General features: G+C 36.0%; 1 protein-coding gene across 1 annotated transcript in view; it reads right to left on the bottom strand.

The window, feature by feature from the left end:
• LOC150103079 (uncharacterized) overlaps positions 1 to 19,849 on the bottom strand; it is a 65,407-nt gene that overhangs the window by 31,050 nt on the left and 14,508 nt on the right. The window contains exons 2-3 of the mRNA XM_090398152.1: positions 16,630 to 16,825; positions 6,417 to 6,490 (exon numbers count right to left, since the gene is read on the bottom strand). Of these exons, the coding sequence (XP_090254278.1) occupies positions 6,417 to 6,490; positions 16,630 to 16,825 (270 nt within the window). The remainder of the gene's footprint in view (positions 1 to 6,416; positions 6,491 to 16,629; positions 16,826 to 19,849) is intronic.

Genomic DNA, 19,849 nt, shown 5'->3' with positions numbered 1-19,849 from the left:
ACTTCAATTCAGTAATTAAGATATCACAAAAGATTTTAGCTTCTCTGATAAGTACAATCATACAAACTCAGACAATGGTAAATCTGTTATCTCTATAATACACTCTTCTCACAGTTCCTTAAGTTCCAAATACAATAAAATCGCAGTAACACCACTTTACAAGCAAACACTTTTAAATTTACACTTCAGCTAATCTTCATAATAGTTACTGTTAACAAGGAAATTCTAGGATGAAACTCTCACACTTCTCTGTATAGGAATATTAATGGTTGGAATAATCTTACCGATAATCTTCTATCTTCATCAACTTATACACAAACACTTTTTATAACCGTAAACACTTTTAACAATAATCGGCACTCATTAAAATAAATCTTCAAAGCATTAACTGAATTAATTCACGGTCACAATACACATAATCAGACGTTCTTACATGAAGCACCACTAATCACTCATGAATTAAAGTAACACAATAATTCCTTAACTTTAAGTTTTATATACACAGTTGTTCATTCCTCCAGCATTCAATTAATTCTTTAGGCACTATAATTCTAAACACAGCTAACGGTAAACTTCAACTTTACAGCTTCTACTATTCTCTAGTAATTTTGTGCCTTACTTCAAGGTTCTTTATGTCCTTGAAAGGTCAGCGCTGAAATTATATCTCAATTCAAGTATCGCTAGTCTAATTAATAGTCTCTCAGCTGCTTTCCGTAGCTATAATTGTTATTCTACAACTTATTAGCTAACTGCTTCTCGACTAGTAGACTTTATTAGCTGTTTGAGTGACTTGCCGACTCGCTATTATCGCACTGCGATTCCCGAATACTCCGATTCCAACCTAATGCCAATCCTCTCCTTTCTCTCTCTCTCTTTTAATCTATCTAATCTCTCTATATTTTCAGCGTTCTTCCCTTTTTGTATCCATTCTTCCCACCTAAATTATTCTCGTGATTTCTTTCCAAAACTCTTTTCAATAAACCTTCTCACGTGGTGTTCCAAAACTCGCACTCGCTTACTTACATGCGTCTCCGTGACAACAAAACAAAATAATAAAATTGAACTATTGCATAACGTTAAACTTCTACAAATAGGAATAAATAGAGAATATTTACATTTCAATTAATGCGCAGTTAAATTATCAAATACAAACTCTTATGATATTAATATAGTAATAAATAAAATAGCTTAATATTTAATACAGTCTTTTCATTATTAATACATATATCTTTGATTAATTAATTAAATATTAGACAAAATTAAGGTAGTTATATGAATATTAAATTGTAAAATAAGTTGTTTACATTAAATAATATTTACAAGTCTAGCCTTTATGATGGAAGATCATTTTGGATTCTGAAGCAAATAATAATTACTCCAATCTCTATATATTCAGAATCCAACACAAGGATTACGAATGATATGTTGGCTGAAATGTGTGAAGAGAGTGGAATACAGTTTGTTAATGTGCGTGAAGGACAAAGTGAACTATATAAGAGAGATGGACTGCATTTCAGTGGTTATAGTGCGAATCACTTGGAGAGACTACCGCTGGAAGGTAGAGAAGTGAGTACAGAGAATGAATCAGATCCAGTGGGTAGTGATGTGGAATAGCAGGAGAGATTGAAGAGGTGGTTATGAATGAGGAAGTGAGTGGTATGAGTATCGAAAATGACAGAATGGGTGTGCAAGAGGAACAGGGAAACGGGAAGGCTCAGGGTGGACAGGTACACAGCGTGAGAAAGGTGGATGCCCCAAGAGGATGCGAGAGCATGTATAGACAGGAAAGGAATGGGATGACCTGGGATCAAGAGGAAACAGGTGGATTTGAAGAGGGGTTCTAAAATGAATAAGCAGAAAGGGAAATGGCCCCCAGTCGAGCATGGAGAGATCGTATCGAATGAGTGGTATCAGTGGAACTAGCTGTAGATCCAGAATGAGCTGTTGTGTTTGTATACAAATGCTAGAAGTGCAAGAAACAAGTCAGATGAAATGGTTGCACTAATTGAGTCTGTCGACTCAAAAATTGTTGGAATAAGTGAGACATGGTTAGATGAGGATGACATCCTGACAGGAATAGAGATGTAAGGGTATGATGTGTTTCCTGAGGATAGAAGAGGTAAAAAGGGAAGGGGAAATGTTATTGATGATAGAAAAAGAGTTATGTCCACACAAAGTAGAGGTGCAAGAGGGAAATAGTGCCAGTGGTTTTGTGGTAGTATGGTGTGAGATAGAGGTGAATGAAATGAAATACTTAGTTGGATGTTGTTATAGACCAGGTAATGTGGATGGTAGTGACTATGAAATGCATAATCAAATTAGCTAAGCAAATAAGAAAAGAGTGATCATTATGGGAGATTTTAATTATGGCAATATAGACTGGAACAATGAGATAGCAACTGGAAGTAAAGAAAATGAGCGAGTTTATGAGGAATATCTACTTCAGACAGTATGTAACAGAGGGCACATGAGGATTGAGGGCCTTGGATTTGGTCATCTCATCAGAGGATATAATTATAAATGAGGTGTCAAATCATCCACCAATTGGTGAGAGTGACCATGAGGTGATTACCTGGGTGGTTGCCAGCAATGTGAGGACCTCTGTGAGAAACGAGTGCATGTGGAACTACATGGAGGGGGGGGGGAATTATGAAGGGCTCAGGAGACAACTTGCGGGTGTAGCATGGAATTGAGGAGTTGTCCATGCACAGAATAAGAGATCAATGCAGCTTGGGGGATTTTCAAAACTATCTAGTAGACGCAATGTCTAAATGTATTCCAAAGATGAGAAGGTTAAATAAGGTAGGTGTAAAATGGATGAATAAAGAGATTAAGCACATAATACAAAGAAAAAGGCATTATGTAGGCAGCATAAGAGAAGCGGAAATAACCAATTCCACGAGGACTACAAAAACCAGGCAAAGCGAGTGACTTGGTTTGAAGGTAGCTAAAGTGAGGCATGAACAGCAGTTAGCTAATGAAGCCAAAAAGAATCCTAAGGAGTTCTTTCAATATGTAGCTAGGAAAAGAAAGAATGATTATGGAAAAATGACATTGATTGGAGAAAATGTTATAAAGACAGCTGTTGCAGAAGGTGTGGTGGAGATACTTAATGAACAATTCATAAAGGTCTTTCAATCTTGTGAACGTGACTTCATGCAGAGATTGAGAGAAGCTGAGAGACTGACTGTAAGTGAGCAAGAGGTGTATGGGGAGTTGAGCAAACTAGATGTAAATAAGTCTGTGGGACTTGATAATATATCTCCATGTATTCTGAAGGAATGTGCTAGGGAGTTGATGCTGGCCTTAACATATTTTTTAATACAAGTCTTGCACTGGGTCAAGTTCCTAAGGAGTGGAAGGAGGGCAAGCTTGTGCCACTTCATAAAGGAGGTGATAGAACTCAAGCATCAAACTATAGGCTTATCTGTGTTAGGTGTTGTGGTTAAGTTGTTGGAGAAGCTTGTGAGAACTAGGATACAGAGTTGGGTTGATAACAATGGTATTATCTTTGATGGACAGCATGGATTTGCTAAAGGGAGGTCATGTTTTAGTAATCTACTTACTACAATAAAGTGGGTGCTTCCTTGGACAGAGGAGAAGGACACACAGTAATATACTTGGATTTCGCAAAGGCTTTTGATAGAGTACCTCATGATAAGTTGACAGTCAAACTAGAGCAGATGGGGTTGTGATAGTGGATAATGATCTGAAATTTAGGGAACACATAACCGAAACCGTGAAGACAACAGAAAGGCTTCTGGGAATGATGCATAGGACACTGACTTGTAGAAGTAGGGCGATTCTTGTTCCATTGTATAAGGCTTTGATTAGGTCACACATGGACTGCTGCACCCAGATTTGGTCACCTGGTTTTCAGAAGGACGAAGAGATGTTGGAAAGGGTCTAGAGGCGATTGACTAAGGTAGTTTCTAACCTCTGAAATGTTGAGTATGAGGAAAGATTGAGAAGATGCAAATTGCAGTCTGATGGACATGAGGAAGAGGGGAGATATGATGGAGACCTACAGTAAGTGGTTGTTATAGGATCAATGCTGGAGAAGTTCTACAGAAAATAGTAGGAGATTAGGGGAGAACCAGAGGTCATCCCTGGAAACTGTATAAAGAGGGTGTGAGTAGGAGAGTGAGAAGCAGGTTTTTTTTCATGCAGAGTTGTGAATGATTGGAATGCCTTCCCTGAGAGTGTGGTGTCTGCAGAGAATTTGAGTGTGTTTAAAGCACTGTATGATGACTGTGTGTATGATAAAAAGACCTCCCAGATGAGTCTTTGACTCCATGGGGTCTTGCATAATAATATGGCATTCAAACTAACCAAGAAGGAACAAATGCCCCAGCAGTGCATTCGCTGGAATTTGCTAATACTAATAGTGAAGTTGAGGCTAAACTGAGGATACAAGAAACTTTACACTCCAAGATGTGCAAGAGGATGAAGCTGATCCTTAGGAAAATGGTTAATGTAGTTAGCTGAATGTGCAGTTTGAAAGCAGCATGAAGATTATATTTGATGAGTACTTTGGCTGCCCTAGCTGAAGTCCTCCAAAAACAAAATGTACACAACATATGTTTCTATTTATGCTTTATACATTGGTCTTCTACACACATTCATAACAGTTGAAGTTTATACACACACACACACACACACACACACACACACACACACAATAACACGAGGGTGATCTGAAAGGTTCTTGGCCTAACAATGAAAAAACGAATTTATAATTTCAAAATTATTTTTATTTTACATCATAATCTCCCTTAAGACTAATACATTTATTCCAGAGATGCTCCACTGCCATTATCCTGTCCCTGTAGTGGTTCTCAGCAAGATCTGCAAAATACTCTCTTGATTCGAAGAAAAATGCTGACCAGCAACAAGAGTTTTAGTTTTGGGAAGAGATAGAAGTCAGAGGGAGACAAATCTGGGGAACAGGGTGGATGTTCCAACAATTCATAGTGCAGATCCCTTAATTTTCCCATTGCAAAAACACCTTTGTGAGCAGGTGCACTGTCCTGATGAAAGAATGATTTTTTTTTTTCTTCTGCAAACAGGGTCTTTATTCACAAACTTTTTTGTCTGGTCTGGTTAAAAGATTGGAATAATATTCCCTGGGTATTGTTTCACCATTTTCAAGATAATTAATAAACAAAATGCCTTTAGCATCCCAAAATACCGATGCCATGACCTTTCCTGCTGATGGAACCGACTGTCTTCTTTGGTGCTGCATAACTGGCTTCTGTCCACTGTTTTGACTGCTGTTTGGATTCTGATGTGTAATGGTGAATCAAAGTCTCATCCATAGTAATAAGTTGACACACAAAATCAGATTTATTCTTGTTAAAAACGCTCCAAGCACCATTCAGAGATTTTCATGCGAGTGCGTTTTTGATCTGCTGTGAGCAAGCGCAACACCCATCTTGAGCAAAGCTTTTTCATTTGCAATTCTTCATGCAAAGTATATCCTACACGTTCTTTTGAAATGCCTATAGTCTCAGCAATTTCACGCACTTTGACTCGCCAGTCATCCAGTACTATATCGTGCACTTGATCAATGATTTCTGGTGTTACACTTTTTGGACATCCTTCACATGGATCATCTTCAAGGTTGGTACAGCCACGTTTAAACTCTGCAGTCGATTTCTTAATTGTCAAAAACAAAGGAGAAGAATGCCCATAAACTTTTATGAACTTCGAATGAATTTCTTTTGGCATTAAACCTTCTTTTACAAAGAATTTTATAACTGCACTATACTCAATTTTTTCCATTTCAAGGGATACAGATAATACTTTTGCTTCAGACAGCTGCATAAAACAAACTACTTGATAGAATGACTTGCAATTTCATATGGATGCTTATAAGAGATGTACAACTCAGAGAAAAAAATCATGCCAATAATGTTGCCATCTCTGTTGAGGCCAAGAACTTTTCAGACCATCCTCTTTTTTTTTTTTTTTAAATCAATAATATGTTTTTCTCTCTCCAGATTTCATAGTGGTGATATTCTTTATACCATGGTGGTAGTATGGTGTTTACCCTGACATAGGCCTGCTATAACATCACTTCTTAAGTATTTAAATAAATGAATAAATTATATGTTGATACACACACACACACACACACACACACACACACACACACACCAATTACTACTGCATTTAGAATGGCTTCAAATGTCAGCAATATGTTTGCAAGTTAATTTATAGCTGGTAATATGATGTACCCTATCATATTTTTTGTATTTCTCTTTTCATGTTATGCACCCAGTGATGTCTTCTAAGAAGATGAAATTAGTTGTGGCTCAAATAATAATTAGTATTTTTTCTATTTTGGTATCTCTTGGCTTTTAGTCATTAAATTTTTTAATCATGTCATGATATATATATATATAAATTATCACCTGGAATTTGCGAAAGATAATCAACCTCATTTCTTAATCTCTCACATTCCTCTTGCAGTAAAGCTTCTTCTAGCCTATTTAAAAATAAGAAAGAGAACATCTTAAGCTCTAAATTTTATCTTATATGCATATCGGCCGCTTTAATTAGAAACTTATTTAATACAGTGTTGGATCTACTTTAGCCCGAATTACAGCACATACATGATTTGGTATAGATTATACAATGTGTTGGATTGCATCCATGTCTCTACGGCATATCAAGCATCCACCAAACAGTCCTTTATTTTGCTCAGATTTGATGGAAGAGGGCTCTGCTCATAGATCTCTTTTCCTAAAATATCCATACATTCTCTATAAGGTTCAGATCCAGGTATTATGGGTGGCCAGGGAACATGTGAAAAACATGGTGAAAGTCTATCATGCTCACTGAAAAACTGCTGAATTATTCTTGCATGACAATGGACAATACCACCGTTGTCCATGAAACAACCATTGCCTGCTGGATAAAAGTCAACACTGCAGGATGGACTTGATCTGCAACAATGTTCAGATATTCCTTGGAGGACACCTGACCTTCCAACAATATTAGGAGACCTGTTCCATACCAAGAGAACATGCCGACACCACCTCCAGAATTTTGATTTGTGTATATAAGGAGAGTTGGGTTCATTGCTTCATGAGACTCCTGCCAAACGTCAGTAGAGAACAACGTGTACTGTGACTCTTCCGACCATGACTTTTTTCCAGTGTCCAGTCAGTGTTCCTGACACCGCTGTATGCAAACTTTCTGGTTCGTTGCAGAAATCAGTGGTTTCTGTATAGGCATCAAAATGTCAATATCGTTCTCTTCAATTCCATGAAGTTAGTTCAGTGAGATATGGGTCGGGAACAGCCTTCATTAAATGCTTCAGTCAACTTGTGTGGTCAAGTTGTCTGTTTGTCCACACAAGCCTTCTTAGACAATGGCAATCTTGTTTTTGGCAGCCTGTCTTAGGCCAGTCATGCCCTTTTAGACAAGTAATGTGGTTTATTTTTCCATTAAACACAAGGATATATCTTGCCTTTTGAGAAACCATTCAGTTCTGCTGTTTTCAATCGATAAAGGGCTTATCATAGGAACCATACGGACTCCCACAATAAGCCCTTTATCAATACTTGGTCACATGGGTCACCATATGACCAAATATTTGGCATACAAGCTATATAAGTAATATTTGTGTACATCTGCATAAAGGTTTCTAATTCAATGGCCGGTATGTGTATTATAATAATCTTATAATTATCATAATGTTATGATTATTTTGTAATTAAAATTATTAGAGTAAGAAAAAAGGCTTGCATGAGCTCATTTCAAAAATTTGCTTCTGCTCGAGTTGAAGTTAACAGTCAAGATGGATGAATGTCCCTTTCTTATCTGTGATTTGTTTCCAAATTTTCCAAGTGACATAAGCTAAGCAGGAATTACACAACCTGAAAATGCCTAACTTTTTCCCCTAATCCAAAAATATTTTATTCGATATATTTCTTTAGCTTACAAGAGAAGAGGTCAGTCCTCAAAATTATATAAATTTTATTATGGCTGAATACACACACACACACACACTTCTTGGCTTATGATGACAGTCTTATTTATGAATACTAATAAAGCAAAGAAGCTAAGCAGAACTTAAAGTTCTATTAAAAAGAAAGAAGCAATGCTGTCCAAATATCATTAGTACAAAAATAAATACGTGATATTCAATATTTAATTTTAAAAAAACTTGCCTATTTCACATTTTTTTTTTAAAACATATCTGCCTTACAAACAAAAAGGAATTACACTTTCTCCTACAGTAAACTTAAACACACTCCTCTTTGCCGATGACCAAATAATTACAAATTCTGAAGATAACTTACAGAAAGCTATTTTAGATCTAAATGAGATATCCAAAGACTATGCTATGATAATATCAACAGAAAAATAAAAAACGATGGCCTTTAAAGGACAAGATCCAGCAAGAACTAAAATAGTAATAGATAACAAGATCTTAGAACAGGTGAATTCATTTAACTACCTAGGATGTATGATCACATATGAAAATGAAAAATATATAAATGTAAAAATTACAGAATATTTAAAAATAACAGGTGTAATCAACTCTATATTTAAACCAAACCTAGTTCAAAAACAAACCAGACTAAAAGTATACAATACATTACCTTACCAGTCTTAATGTATGGAAGCAAAATCTGGACAATAAAAACAAAAAGATTAATAACAGCAGAGTAAAAATAAAATAATAATAAAAGAAAAAGTATACCCTATTTGATCACAAAAGAAACAAAAATTATGATTTCTTCATTTCTCTGGAAGCTTATTCCTCTCATTCACCACTCTCCAAGTAAAAAACCTAGTTCTAATACTCCTGCTAACCACACTCTTGCCCAGCTTCCATGTATGGCACCTAGTCTGTCTCCCACCACTAATCCTATTTTCAAAAATATCTTCTGGATTAATCCTATAGAAACCCTTCAGTAATTTCAATGTCTCAATCACATCACCCCTTTTTTACCTATCAACCAACTTTTGCAACCCACAAATCTTCAACCTGTTCTCATAAGGCTCATTCCACAGACCTGCTATCATCTTGGTCAATCATCTCTGGATCCTCTCCACTTCCCTCCCCATCAAGAAGAAACCCTGGTGCCCATATCTGGGCACAATAGTCTAGATGGGGTCTTTTCAAGGCTCGATATAGAGGAACATAATTTGTCTCTGCATATTAAAGTATTTTTCAGCAACCAAGTGATTTGATGAGCTGTTTTGGCCACTTTTGCAATGTGCCCCCTAAACTTCAACTCCCTATCCACCAATACTCCCGCATCCCTGGCCTCAATCTCCTGGAGTGCAGTTCCACCAACGTGATATACTGCTGATAATCTTTTCACTCCAAAATGCATAACCTTACACTTTGCCACATTAAATTGACATCCATTTTCCCTAACCCAGTCCTCCAAACTATCCAAATCATCCTGCAAAATTTTGACATCCTGTGTACTCACAATTGCTCTACCCAACTTTGCATCATCAGCAAACAAGTGAACACTTCCTCTCAGATCCTTTCCTATATCGTTAATGAACGAATTGAAAAGTAGTGGTCCAAGAACAGAACCCTGCAGCACACCACTAGTCACGAGCCGTCTTTTGGACTCCACTCCTGAATAAACCACTCTCTGGTATTTTACCATCAACCACCCTCCTATCCATCTCACCAACCCTATATCCATCCCCATCTGCTTCAGTTTACTGATTAGAGTAACATGTGGTATCCTGTCAAAGGCCTTGGCAAGGTCCAGTAGAATCACTGTAAACCCATTACCCTTATCCAGTTCAACCGTCACTGTGCAATAGACTACTCACCTACACTTCATTCACCACAATTCCCGTATAATCTATTGGTTCATTCATTTCTGCAATGTCACCACCTGGAAGATATATTCTTGCTAAGTGCTTGCTCAGTAATTCAACTATATCAGCTGATTTGGTTACCTCCCTACCATTGGCATTCTTTAAAATCATTCTGCCATATACATTTTTTCTTTTACTAGCAACATATCGAAAAAACTGTTTAGGATTCTCTTTAGCCTGCATGGCCAATGTTCTTTCTTAATCCTTTTTTGCTTTTCTTACCACACTCATTGCCCTTCTGGCCTGCACTTTATACCGTTCATGTGGCTGCAGGTCACCTTTCTCTTTAAATTCCCTACATAGGTGTTTCTTTTTTTGCAGCTCAAGCTTAATGGTGTTATTCATCCATTTAACCCCTAATTGATTTATTATTCAGACTCTAGGTATACAGTCAGCCATTGCTTCATGCAAACACTTCTTTACTGCCTCCCATGCACTATCAACTTCTAGCCCTTGCAGTTGTACATGCATGGCACTGAACCAATCAATCTCCTAAGCTTGTTATACTCACCAGCCCGATAATTCCACATGTACCCCGTCTTAATTGTAAATTCCATACCTTTAGCCACCTCCCAAGTCAAGACCCTATGATCACTCTCACCAATTGGTGGGAATGTGGTCATATATTTGTTACAGTCAAATTCTCAGATGCAATTACCAGGTCAAGCACTTTCTGACCTCCTAGTATTATCCATTACATGCTGTCGCAGATAGTTATCCCTTAATTACTGCATAAAATCCAATTCCTTCCTTCCATGTGTCCTCTCCTCCTTCCAATCAATGTTACCATAGTTGAAACCTCCCATAATAATTACCCTTCTTCCACTCGTTTCTTCTATTTGCTTATGCATACTATCTCCACCATCTATTCCATCACCTGGTCTATAGCAGCACCCAATTGTATATTTAGTTCTGCTAATTTCAATCTCATACCAAATAGCCTCAAATGTGCTCTTTTCTCTATCCTGCAGTTCCACTTCTATTCTTCTTGGCTGAAGCTCATCAGCTATCATCAATAACATCCCCCCCCCATTTTATTCTCCCTATCACTCCTGAACACACCATACCCCTCACATTCAATCCCACTAGCTGTGTCATCTTCTGTCAGCTATGTTTCACTAATGCCAATAACCTGTGGTCTGGAAGTGCCAACCAAAGCCCAAAATTCTTCCCTCTTGTTTGTAATACTTATGGCATTTGTATACATGAATTGAAGAAGCCGATTTATCCCATCCCTATTTTGATGCCTTATACTAACTATCATATTCTGCTTCGTGGTCCTTCCTACTCGCGTGGGCATATTACACACATTCACACACTCAACTGTCTCCCTAAAATCTGAATCTACTTCCCCCCCTTAATAACTCTAGTTTCCCTGGTTCTGTAACTTCACTTCCACCACATTCGACAACACCTTTTCAAGTCTCCGCACATCTAATCCATTCATTTTATATAAATCCTTTCGCCCATCGAACTCATTCCACACATCCACAAATTCCACACCACTCAAACATAATTCACGCATAAAGTCATTAGCAATTATGGCCCTCCTTCTATACTCTTCACTGTCATGCCGTGGCAACAGACTCACCATCTTAACTCTCTTACTCTTTTCTTTTGCTACCTCAAGCAATTCCTTCACATCCTCACTCATAGCCTTTTTATTTCCTTTCAAATCATTTGTACCCACTACCAATTCCTTCACCTGCTGTTTTTGCATCCTAATCGACTTGCATTCTTTACTGTCACACCGGGTTGGTACAATTTTGTTAAACTCTCAACTAACAGACCTCTTACTAGGGAATCTCCATACAATACACACTCTTTCATTTTGTTTACACTCACTATCATACCCTTATTTTTTCTATCATACTTTTGCTGATTATTCGTCGGTACGCTTGTTAAAGATTTTTGCCAACGTTCCAGTTGCTGGTTTACACTATGTATCATTTCGCATAATAAAGCTATTTCACTCATTGCATCAGTGTGGTCATTTTTATTTTCCGATGATTCATTCACTCATTCTGTATGCTTAACTTCATTCACTCTATCAACACCACTCTCACAGCTATCAGGTACTACCTCACAAATATCCTTGTTCATACCTTGAATATCGCTGTTATTTAGATTCTCACTTTCGACAGTATCACTCACACGACCCGAAACATTCTTCAAATCCTCACGTTCTTTACACTTTTTGCAAACATTCACTCCACAATCTTTGTTTAACCAGACTCCAACCGCTCTCCTCGATGCATATATTTCGCAAACGGAACACTGAATCAAGTCTTTTAAATTAACATTATCAGACAAATATGGTGACTTAGACGCCATCTTTATGTTCCTCTTTATGGGAGCCATGAGCACAGATAATCTGTTTACTGTTAAAATATTCATAAACACACAAAATCACCCAGACATGTTAAACTACTAAAGGAAACAATACTATATAATACTTAATATATACTTAATTATTCCTAGAATAACTTATCTCAATCAGGAGCTCTTTTTAGACACGTCCACAGCACTTGTACTAGCGCCACTCCTGTTGATGATGACAAAAGGTCGCAAGATCTAAAGCAAATCAGTGCTGAGTGTGGGTAAAAGGATAAGAAGGAAGAAATTTGTTGACATGTTTTTTTGATTAGTTGAAGGTTGCAGTCTTTGTGAATGACAGTAAGAGAGTAGTAATTCCAGAAAACAGAGGTAAATAGAATAAAAAAGGAGAAGTTAATTCACTGGCCTGGCTAACGAGTAGTTAGCTTATTTGATATTCAAAATACAGGATGCAGGTTAAAATCCTGCTGCAAGCATAGATGTGTGCAATTGTCTTGAGGTGGTGGATGAATTTCATTGCCTTGTGTGAGACCACTGCCCTACTCATTGGAAGCCTGAAATAGCATGAAAAAGTTGCATGTTTGGTCTCTAGAGCAGGCTTTCCAGGTCAGATAAATGAATAAAATAAAATAAAAATTCTTAGCCCTCCCATGACACTAATGTACCATAGGTTTATAACCTTTCTTAGGAGTCGCATAAAGTAATAAGTTTGGAGATAAATTGTTGACTAGCAGCTACTCTTATTCTTACAATTTTTGGAAGAAAGTGCAGAAATAAAGAATTCAGCAAAGTTGACCGTGAAAGTACCTATAAAAGAAGCATAAGGCAGAAACAATGTCTATGACAGAGAAGGATTCAAATGATTGCGATAGAGAATGAAGAAGAAAGAAGTGTCAATTAATCCGATATCCTATTCTGAATAGCAGCAAGCAGTGTTAGTGAGGCTTTGTGTGCACCATCAATATGCAAGTAGTATTTGATATTTGGACAGATTTAGGATTTATAGTGTTAGTAGTTATAGGTGAAAAGTTTTCCCCCCCCCCCCCCCAAAAAAAATAAAGTACACCTAGTCAACAAATTTCAGCTGAAATGGTGTGTGTGTGTGTGTGTGTACGTACACACACCAAGTAAGGCTGGAGGTACAAGTCGTCCCAAGAAGAGAATCCTCACCATGTTTTGATATGTAAGTGTTGAAATATAAAGAGAAATAAGAGGAGATTTTCTTCCAGGAAATTATACAGGATTATGTTTTAGTAGTTTTGTAGTACCATTTGCAATGTTTTTGAAAGATTTATTAGATGGATAATGAAAAGATTTTCAAAAGGACATGAAGGAAAAGAATGAGAAGCCATCTCTGGAAATTACATAAGACCATGTTATCAGTATAGTATAGATTTACCTTTTGTGGGCGAGATTTCATTAAAAAATGAGACATTACCCAATTTTGGTTTGGGTGGGATTATGGCTAAAACAACTGAGGCCAATATATTATGTCTTTTAACTACATATCTTCTTTGGCCAGTTTTCTTGTTTTATAGAATCAAAAAAACATTTCTGAGAAGGAAAATGTACTACTTCATATGAGACTGGCCAACCCACCTTTAATTGTAAAAACATCATTGAAGGTTCTTCCCATCATTGATTTAATCTGAACCCAGGTCATTCCAACAAAAGGACTTGCTTTCAAGAACCAGGTACAAAATCTTAGTACTCATACATTTATTCAAAATAAACGCAATCAGAAGCCACAATGATGCAGCATTTTCTGTCCAAAACTAGAACCTTTAAATAACCTTTATAACATGTAGTGGATCAACTGCCTTAGTTAAAACTTAATCTTCATTACAATAATACACAGAAATGAATGCCAGAAGAATTGCAGTACAGTCTGTTTGCATCCGATTAATGCAGGTGGCCTTTTTTTGTGTGTTGAGCATTTTGGGTTCTACAGAATCCAAGCATTCATTCATATGCAGTCTCCTCATACCAAAATATAAAAGATGTCTTTAAAATCTACTTCAAATCATTTATCCATGAAAAAAAGAAGAAAATGTTTCTCCCAGCAACCACCACCACCAAGATAATCAAGGTTGTCATCATAGGAAAATCGCCCTGGCTGAAATAAATTCCCAGCAAAACTGTAATGACCAGAACTACACTGATAATTAAGCTATTATTCCCCACCTCCATCCCAGGAAACTTCAAATAACTTATTAGCACCAGACCCCCCCCCCCCACGACACACACACAGTCAAAAGAATCATCACAAAAGGCACACACAAAGCCCATCAAATGCGCTTTAAACTCATTCAGTGTATCTACATTCACCACAATGTCAAGTAATGCATTCCACTCTCCATGCATAGAATCTGCTCCTGATGCCCTTGCTTGCACAGTCCTTACAGTTTTCAGGAATGTTCCCTTGTTCTACTTCCCTCTCATTCTGTGAAAAATTTCTTCCACATTAACTCTGTAATAACCTTTTACCAAGATAAATGTCTTAATCACACCCTTTCTCTTCCTCCTATTCAACAAGGCTTGGAAAATCACATTCCCTCAATGTGTCTTCATATCTCACATCCCAAAGACCAGTCTTCTCTTTACAACCTTAGTCTTCTCTGCACCCTTTTGAACATATCCTCATTGCCATGAAAAACCAGGGGACCAAATTGTGCATGATATGAAGCATGATCAAGGCCTCATACAATTGAAACATAACCTGTATTTCTGCATATTGAGGTCATCTATATCACTGCCATAATCCATATAATCACTGCCATCTCCACAACTTGTGTGATGTGACCTCTGAACCTCAGGTCCTTGTCCACAACCCTTCTAAGATCACTTGTATCCTCAACTTCCTCCAAAATTTCCCCGCCAAGTATACTTTGTAACATGCGAGCACCTAGTAAATTTATTCTTCTACATGCAAGGACATTATTCAGGTTATTCAAGGAGTCTGGCTGGCTGGATTTCACAGAAATTTGATATTTGAAATCCCTAAAATCTGTCAAAATATATATCTAAAGTTTTTCCTTCCATCACATCATTCACAGAAGCACAATAAGTTACAACACTGAAATTATATACTAATGGAATTTAATACAAATTAGCATTTATGATATACACATAAAGATGGCAATTTTTTTTTTTTTTTTTTTTTTTTTTTTTTTTTTTTAAGGTTACTTGTTTTGAAATGTGGCTGACCAAGTAGAAAGTATCCTCTCCAACCAACATACAAGTTTGAATCCCTCTGTGGGCATGGTTGTGTGTGTGTGTGTGAATATCTTAGGTCGCAGATGAATTTTACTGTTTAGTGCAAGAACATAATTCTATTTATTACAGGCCTGAAGTCATTTGAAAAGTCATGTTTGGTCTCCAGAGCAAAGTTCCCCAACATGATCTAATCCTCAGCTCATCCAATATTTAGATTTACCATTCACGAGGAGATTTATATTAAAAAAAACCCTCAAATGTCTTTGAAGTTCAGTTAATTTATCATTATTCTTTTTGGCAAGGTTATTCTAACTGCTTAATAATTCCATATCGAGTATATAGAACTTACTGAAATTTATGATTCGGATAGTTGTCTACAATCATTTCCTATAGCTTATTTCTTCTTGTAGCTGAAATTCAGCTATGATTTCATCCATTGTCAACCCATCCTTTCTTCCTCTCCTTTTTTTTCTACCATTTCTTTTTTCACTTGATTAGTTAGACCATGATACCACTCACTGTAATACAATGATTTTTCTTAAAAACACCTCAGTCAAATCCAGTTTAATGCAATTTCCTGTAGCATGCAAAAAAAAAAAAAAACTGGTTTAAAGGAGCAAAATTTCATACCACCTATTTGTACTCAAGAGTAAAGTAGTGAACCCACAATGTTATACCTGTGACAGATATTAAACAGAATGTGCATTCAATTCCCCCCCCTCCAAGCCCATCAAATTTTGACGCACCTTATATAGTGGTTATATTTCACAAAGATAAATGTGTCCAATAGAGTACTGTAATGCCAATATTTTTGAAGTGAAGAAAAAAAAAAAAAATTTGGTTTGGTTGTAATAAAAAAAATTAAAAAAAAATCCTTAGCTCACAAATATGGATGTGCTTACAAGTTTGTGGAAGCTACATAAAAGATTATCAGCCTGGTCTGGCTGAGCAGTTACCATATCCACTCTCAAACCAATGGGTTGAAAAGCAGGTATGTTAACTGCTCAGGCTGCTGCAAGCTTGGATGTTTGCAATTGTCTTCAAGTGGGAAATTAATTTCACTGCCTGATATGAGACCACTATCACCTTTATTTGGAGGACTGAAGTGGCTTCTGTAATATTTCATGGGAGTATCAACTGATAATGATAATTTAATCAATTGGAAACAAACTCTTATGAAGTCCAAAAGAAAATATGACTATTAGTACTTACATATAGAGTAATTCACTTTGACGTCGCAAAATGCGATTCTTCTGAAATTGCAGTTCTAGCAACTCCTTTTGCACATATCTAACACAAAGCCGAAGTCTAGAAGGTAGAGTTTGTGGAGCTGATGCCCCAGGAAATAAAGCTTGTTTTACATGTTCAATATGGTCCACATAGCGAAGATTTTCATCACTTTCATGAACTAAATAAATTTAAAAAAAAGGATTTGTCTGTAGAAATCTAAAAGATTTACTATTGATAATGTACAATGATATATTTTCTTAAACAAATGCCAATAACAGAAAAGTATCAACAAGTAAGTAAATGATCACAATCATAGAAAAAGGTATTTTGTAGAAACATTCTTGTATAGTAACATTATCACATCAGCTGAATGTACAGCTATTTTGGACATAGGTACCATACATACTTGTTTTGTATAATTTTGCTGTTAAAATAGTCCAATATTTTTGCCAATAAAAACTGAATTAACAGAAAAAATTATAACAAAAATCATTCGAAATTATTCACGATTGAAGTCTGATTATGATATTTTTACTATTTTGAACAATCACAATGTCTGTGACAATTAACGTTATTGAAACTACTATCAAAATTTACATAATATAGTAGCAAACAAATTAATCCAGACACATTTTAAAAGAAAAATTTTAATTTTGCAAGAAAATAAGTACAAAACTCCAGTTTTACCTAATAATTTACATGTGCTCCTCTGTTCCTGAAAAGTTCATTAATTCACTTAGGCATGGGCTCTACCAATGTAGAACACTTTCTTTTTAAATTTATTTCTGCATCTTGAATCCATACTTTTATAATGGATTGTATTAAATTTATTTCTGCATCTTGAATCCATACTTTTATAATGGATTGTATTAAATTTATTTCTGCATCTTGAATCCATACTTTTATAATGGATTGTATTAAATTTATTTCTGCATCTTGAATCCATACTTTTATAATGGATTGTATTAAATTTATTTCTGCATCTTGAATCCATACTTTTATAATGGATTGTATTAAATTTATTTCTGCATCTTGAATCCATACTTTTATAATGGATTGTATTAAATTATCCTTGGTATCACAATTTAAATTTTCCAAGTCTCTTTTTCACTATGACCCACAGATTTTCTATTGTGCTAATGTCAGGAGAGTCACCTGGCTGCTAAAGCAATTGGATGTGGCGATTTTTGAGGAACTCGCTTTTTTTTTTTTTTTTTGAAGTGTGGCATGAAGTGAGAGCCTGTTGGAAGCAAGTTCTTTGTCTTTCTGGATCTGTGGGACCACTCTTTTCTCCAATATTTTTATGTGCCTAATTTTCCATTGCTGTTGATTTGACAGAAAAACCAAAATGTACATTAATTTAATAGAAATCTTAGATACCAAATTTAATTAAATACCATCCAGCTAGAACAGAGTTATTGCAATGCAATCAATAAGTTCCGTGTTTTTAGTTTCAATTTTTGGGATATATTTTCGTATAAATGTAAAGCGGATGCTTTTGGAAATGTTTTGTTATTTCACAATAAACTATCAAAAATTTATGTTATTTAATTAATCTTTAATAAATTAATTAAATAATAAAAAATAAAGCTTTAATTAATTTAAAGCAATTTAAAAATTAATTGTTTTAAAATTAAAAATTTAGTATTCCATTTTAAAAATATTAATTACAGGAATCTGGTTGGGGGTTATTTAAGGCTTCAACGTTATATAACTGGGAAGAGACCTCAAAATAGTCTAAAGACTATCCTCCAATTTTCAAATTTTCCAATAATCTTTTCCTAATTAAAAAATTCTTTTTTTTAATGTTTTGTTGTGTCTTCTATTTTTATACTACTTATGAATTAGCGATCATCACAGATGCTCAATCATAGGTCGTATGCGATGCATTAGTGTGTTTCTCAAATCGTCTACTCAACTCACCCCCCCCCCCCAACATTAAATCCTGAATGCGCTACTGATTCAGGCAATAGTTATCGCCTGCTGAACACGAAAATAAAATTTCTTGTCATGCAAAGAAGCCACATGGTGTGGGCAGATTTCAAGATGAGAAATTGGAAAATACGATTGATTCCCAGCGAATGTACCTGCTTACAAAGAGTGAAGATATTGTTCTTGTTAGAGACTAGAACTAAGTAGAAAATTAATCACAAACATAGAAATATGGTGGGACTAAATATTAAAGTAAGAGCCTGCTGAATTTCGGTTCAGAAAAGTGATGATGTATCACTAAAAGAAATTCGCTATAGAAGATAAATATTATGAATGTGGTAAAACGAAGATCATTCATTATATTCATCTTCTGAAGGCTATTGAAAAAAAAAAAAAAAAAAAAACTTTGAAATGAGACAAATACCGAGAAGGTAAAAATAAGGATATCCTGAATCTCTTTAGTGATTACTTTAAAATATAAAAATTTTCTAATATTACATATGATTGCATTCCTCCATACATATTTTCTACCACAGAGCTAATGCAGAAAATATTTAGCGGAATGCAGTCAGAGTAATGAAGAAGGCTTAAGTGATACTTTTGTTTAGAATGAGTGGCCAACGCAGTTGATTAGAGAACTTTACAAGTTTGAACTTTGACATACTGCAGCCGAAGCAATCCAATAACATCAGCAAAACAAAAGGCCAGAGTACCTAAAGAAAATCACTGCATCAGACTGGTTCAAAAAGTTCAAGGCCGGCGATATCATTCTCGAAGACGGACCTCATTCACATTGTCCACTATCGATTCAGCAATACTGCGTTGTCCCGTCGAAGACGAACTGGTCAAAACACTTAACTTGTCGCCTAACTTGGATGACAAAGTAAATTATGCTACGTCATCACCGCGTTGATAAGTCAAAAGAAGCTGTCAAAATGTTCGAGCATGAACCAATACTAAGGCAAGCTAGGTATAGCTATACTGTCGGTAGAAGATGCTCACCCCCCCGCCCAACCGAGATAGTCTTTATTTTGTTGTTTGTGTCCCTCCATAAAATTTGTAGTCCTGATAACAGGTCGGTTCCAGAAGTAGGACACTTAGCATTGGTGGAAATTAGAGGACTTAATCCTACTGGAGTTGGTTCCAGAAAGAATGCCGACATGCATTCTCAACAACTACAGCAAGGGTTGGGAGCAGACCAAGCTTTTGCAACATTAGGAAAATAAAACGAACATCCAATTATTGTAAATGCGCTTGTGTAAGAGCTTCC

The sequence above is a fragment of the Typopeltis vanoorti genome, chromosome 9, assembly GCF_054136105.1.
Source record: "Typopeltis vanoorti isolate ZY-2024b chromosome 9, IOZ_Tvanoo_1.0, whole genome shotgun sequence".
NCBI classification, from domain to species: Eukaryota; Metazoa; Arthropoda; class Arachnida; order Uropygi; family Thelyphonidae; genus Typopeltis; species Typopeltis vanoorti.
Note: the sequence above shows the minus strand (reverse complement) of the source record. Positions and strands in the feature narration are given on the sequence as shown.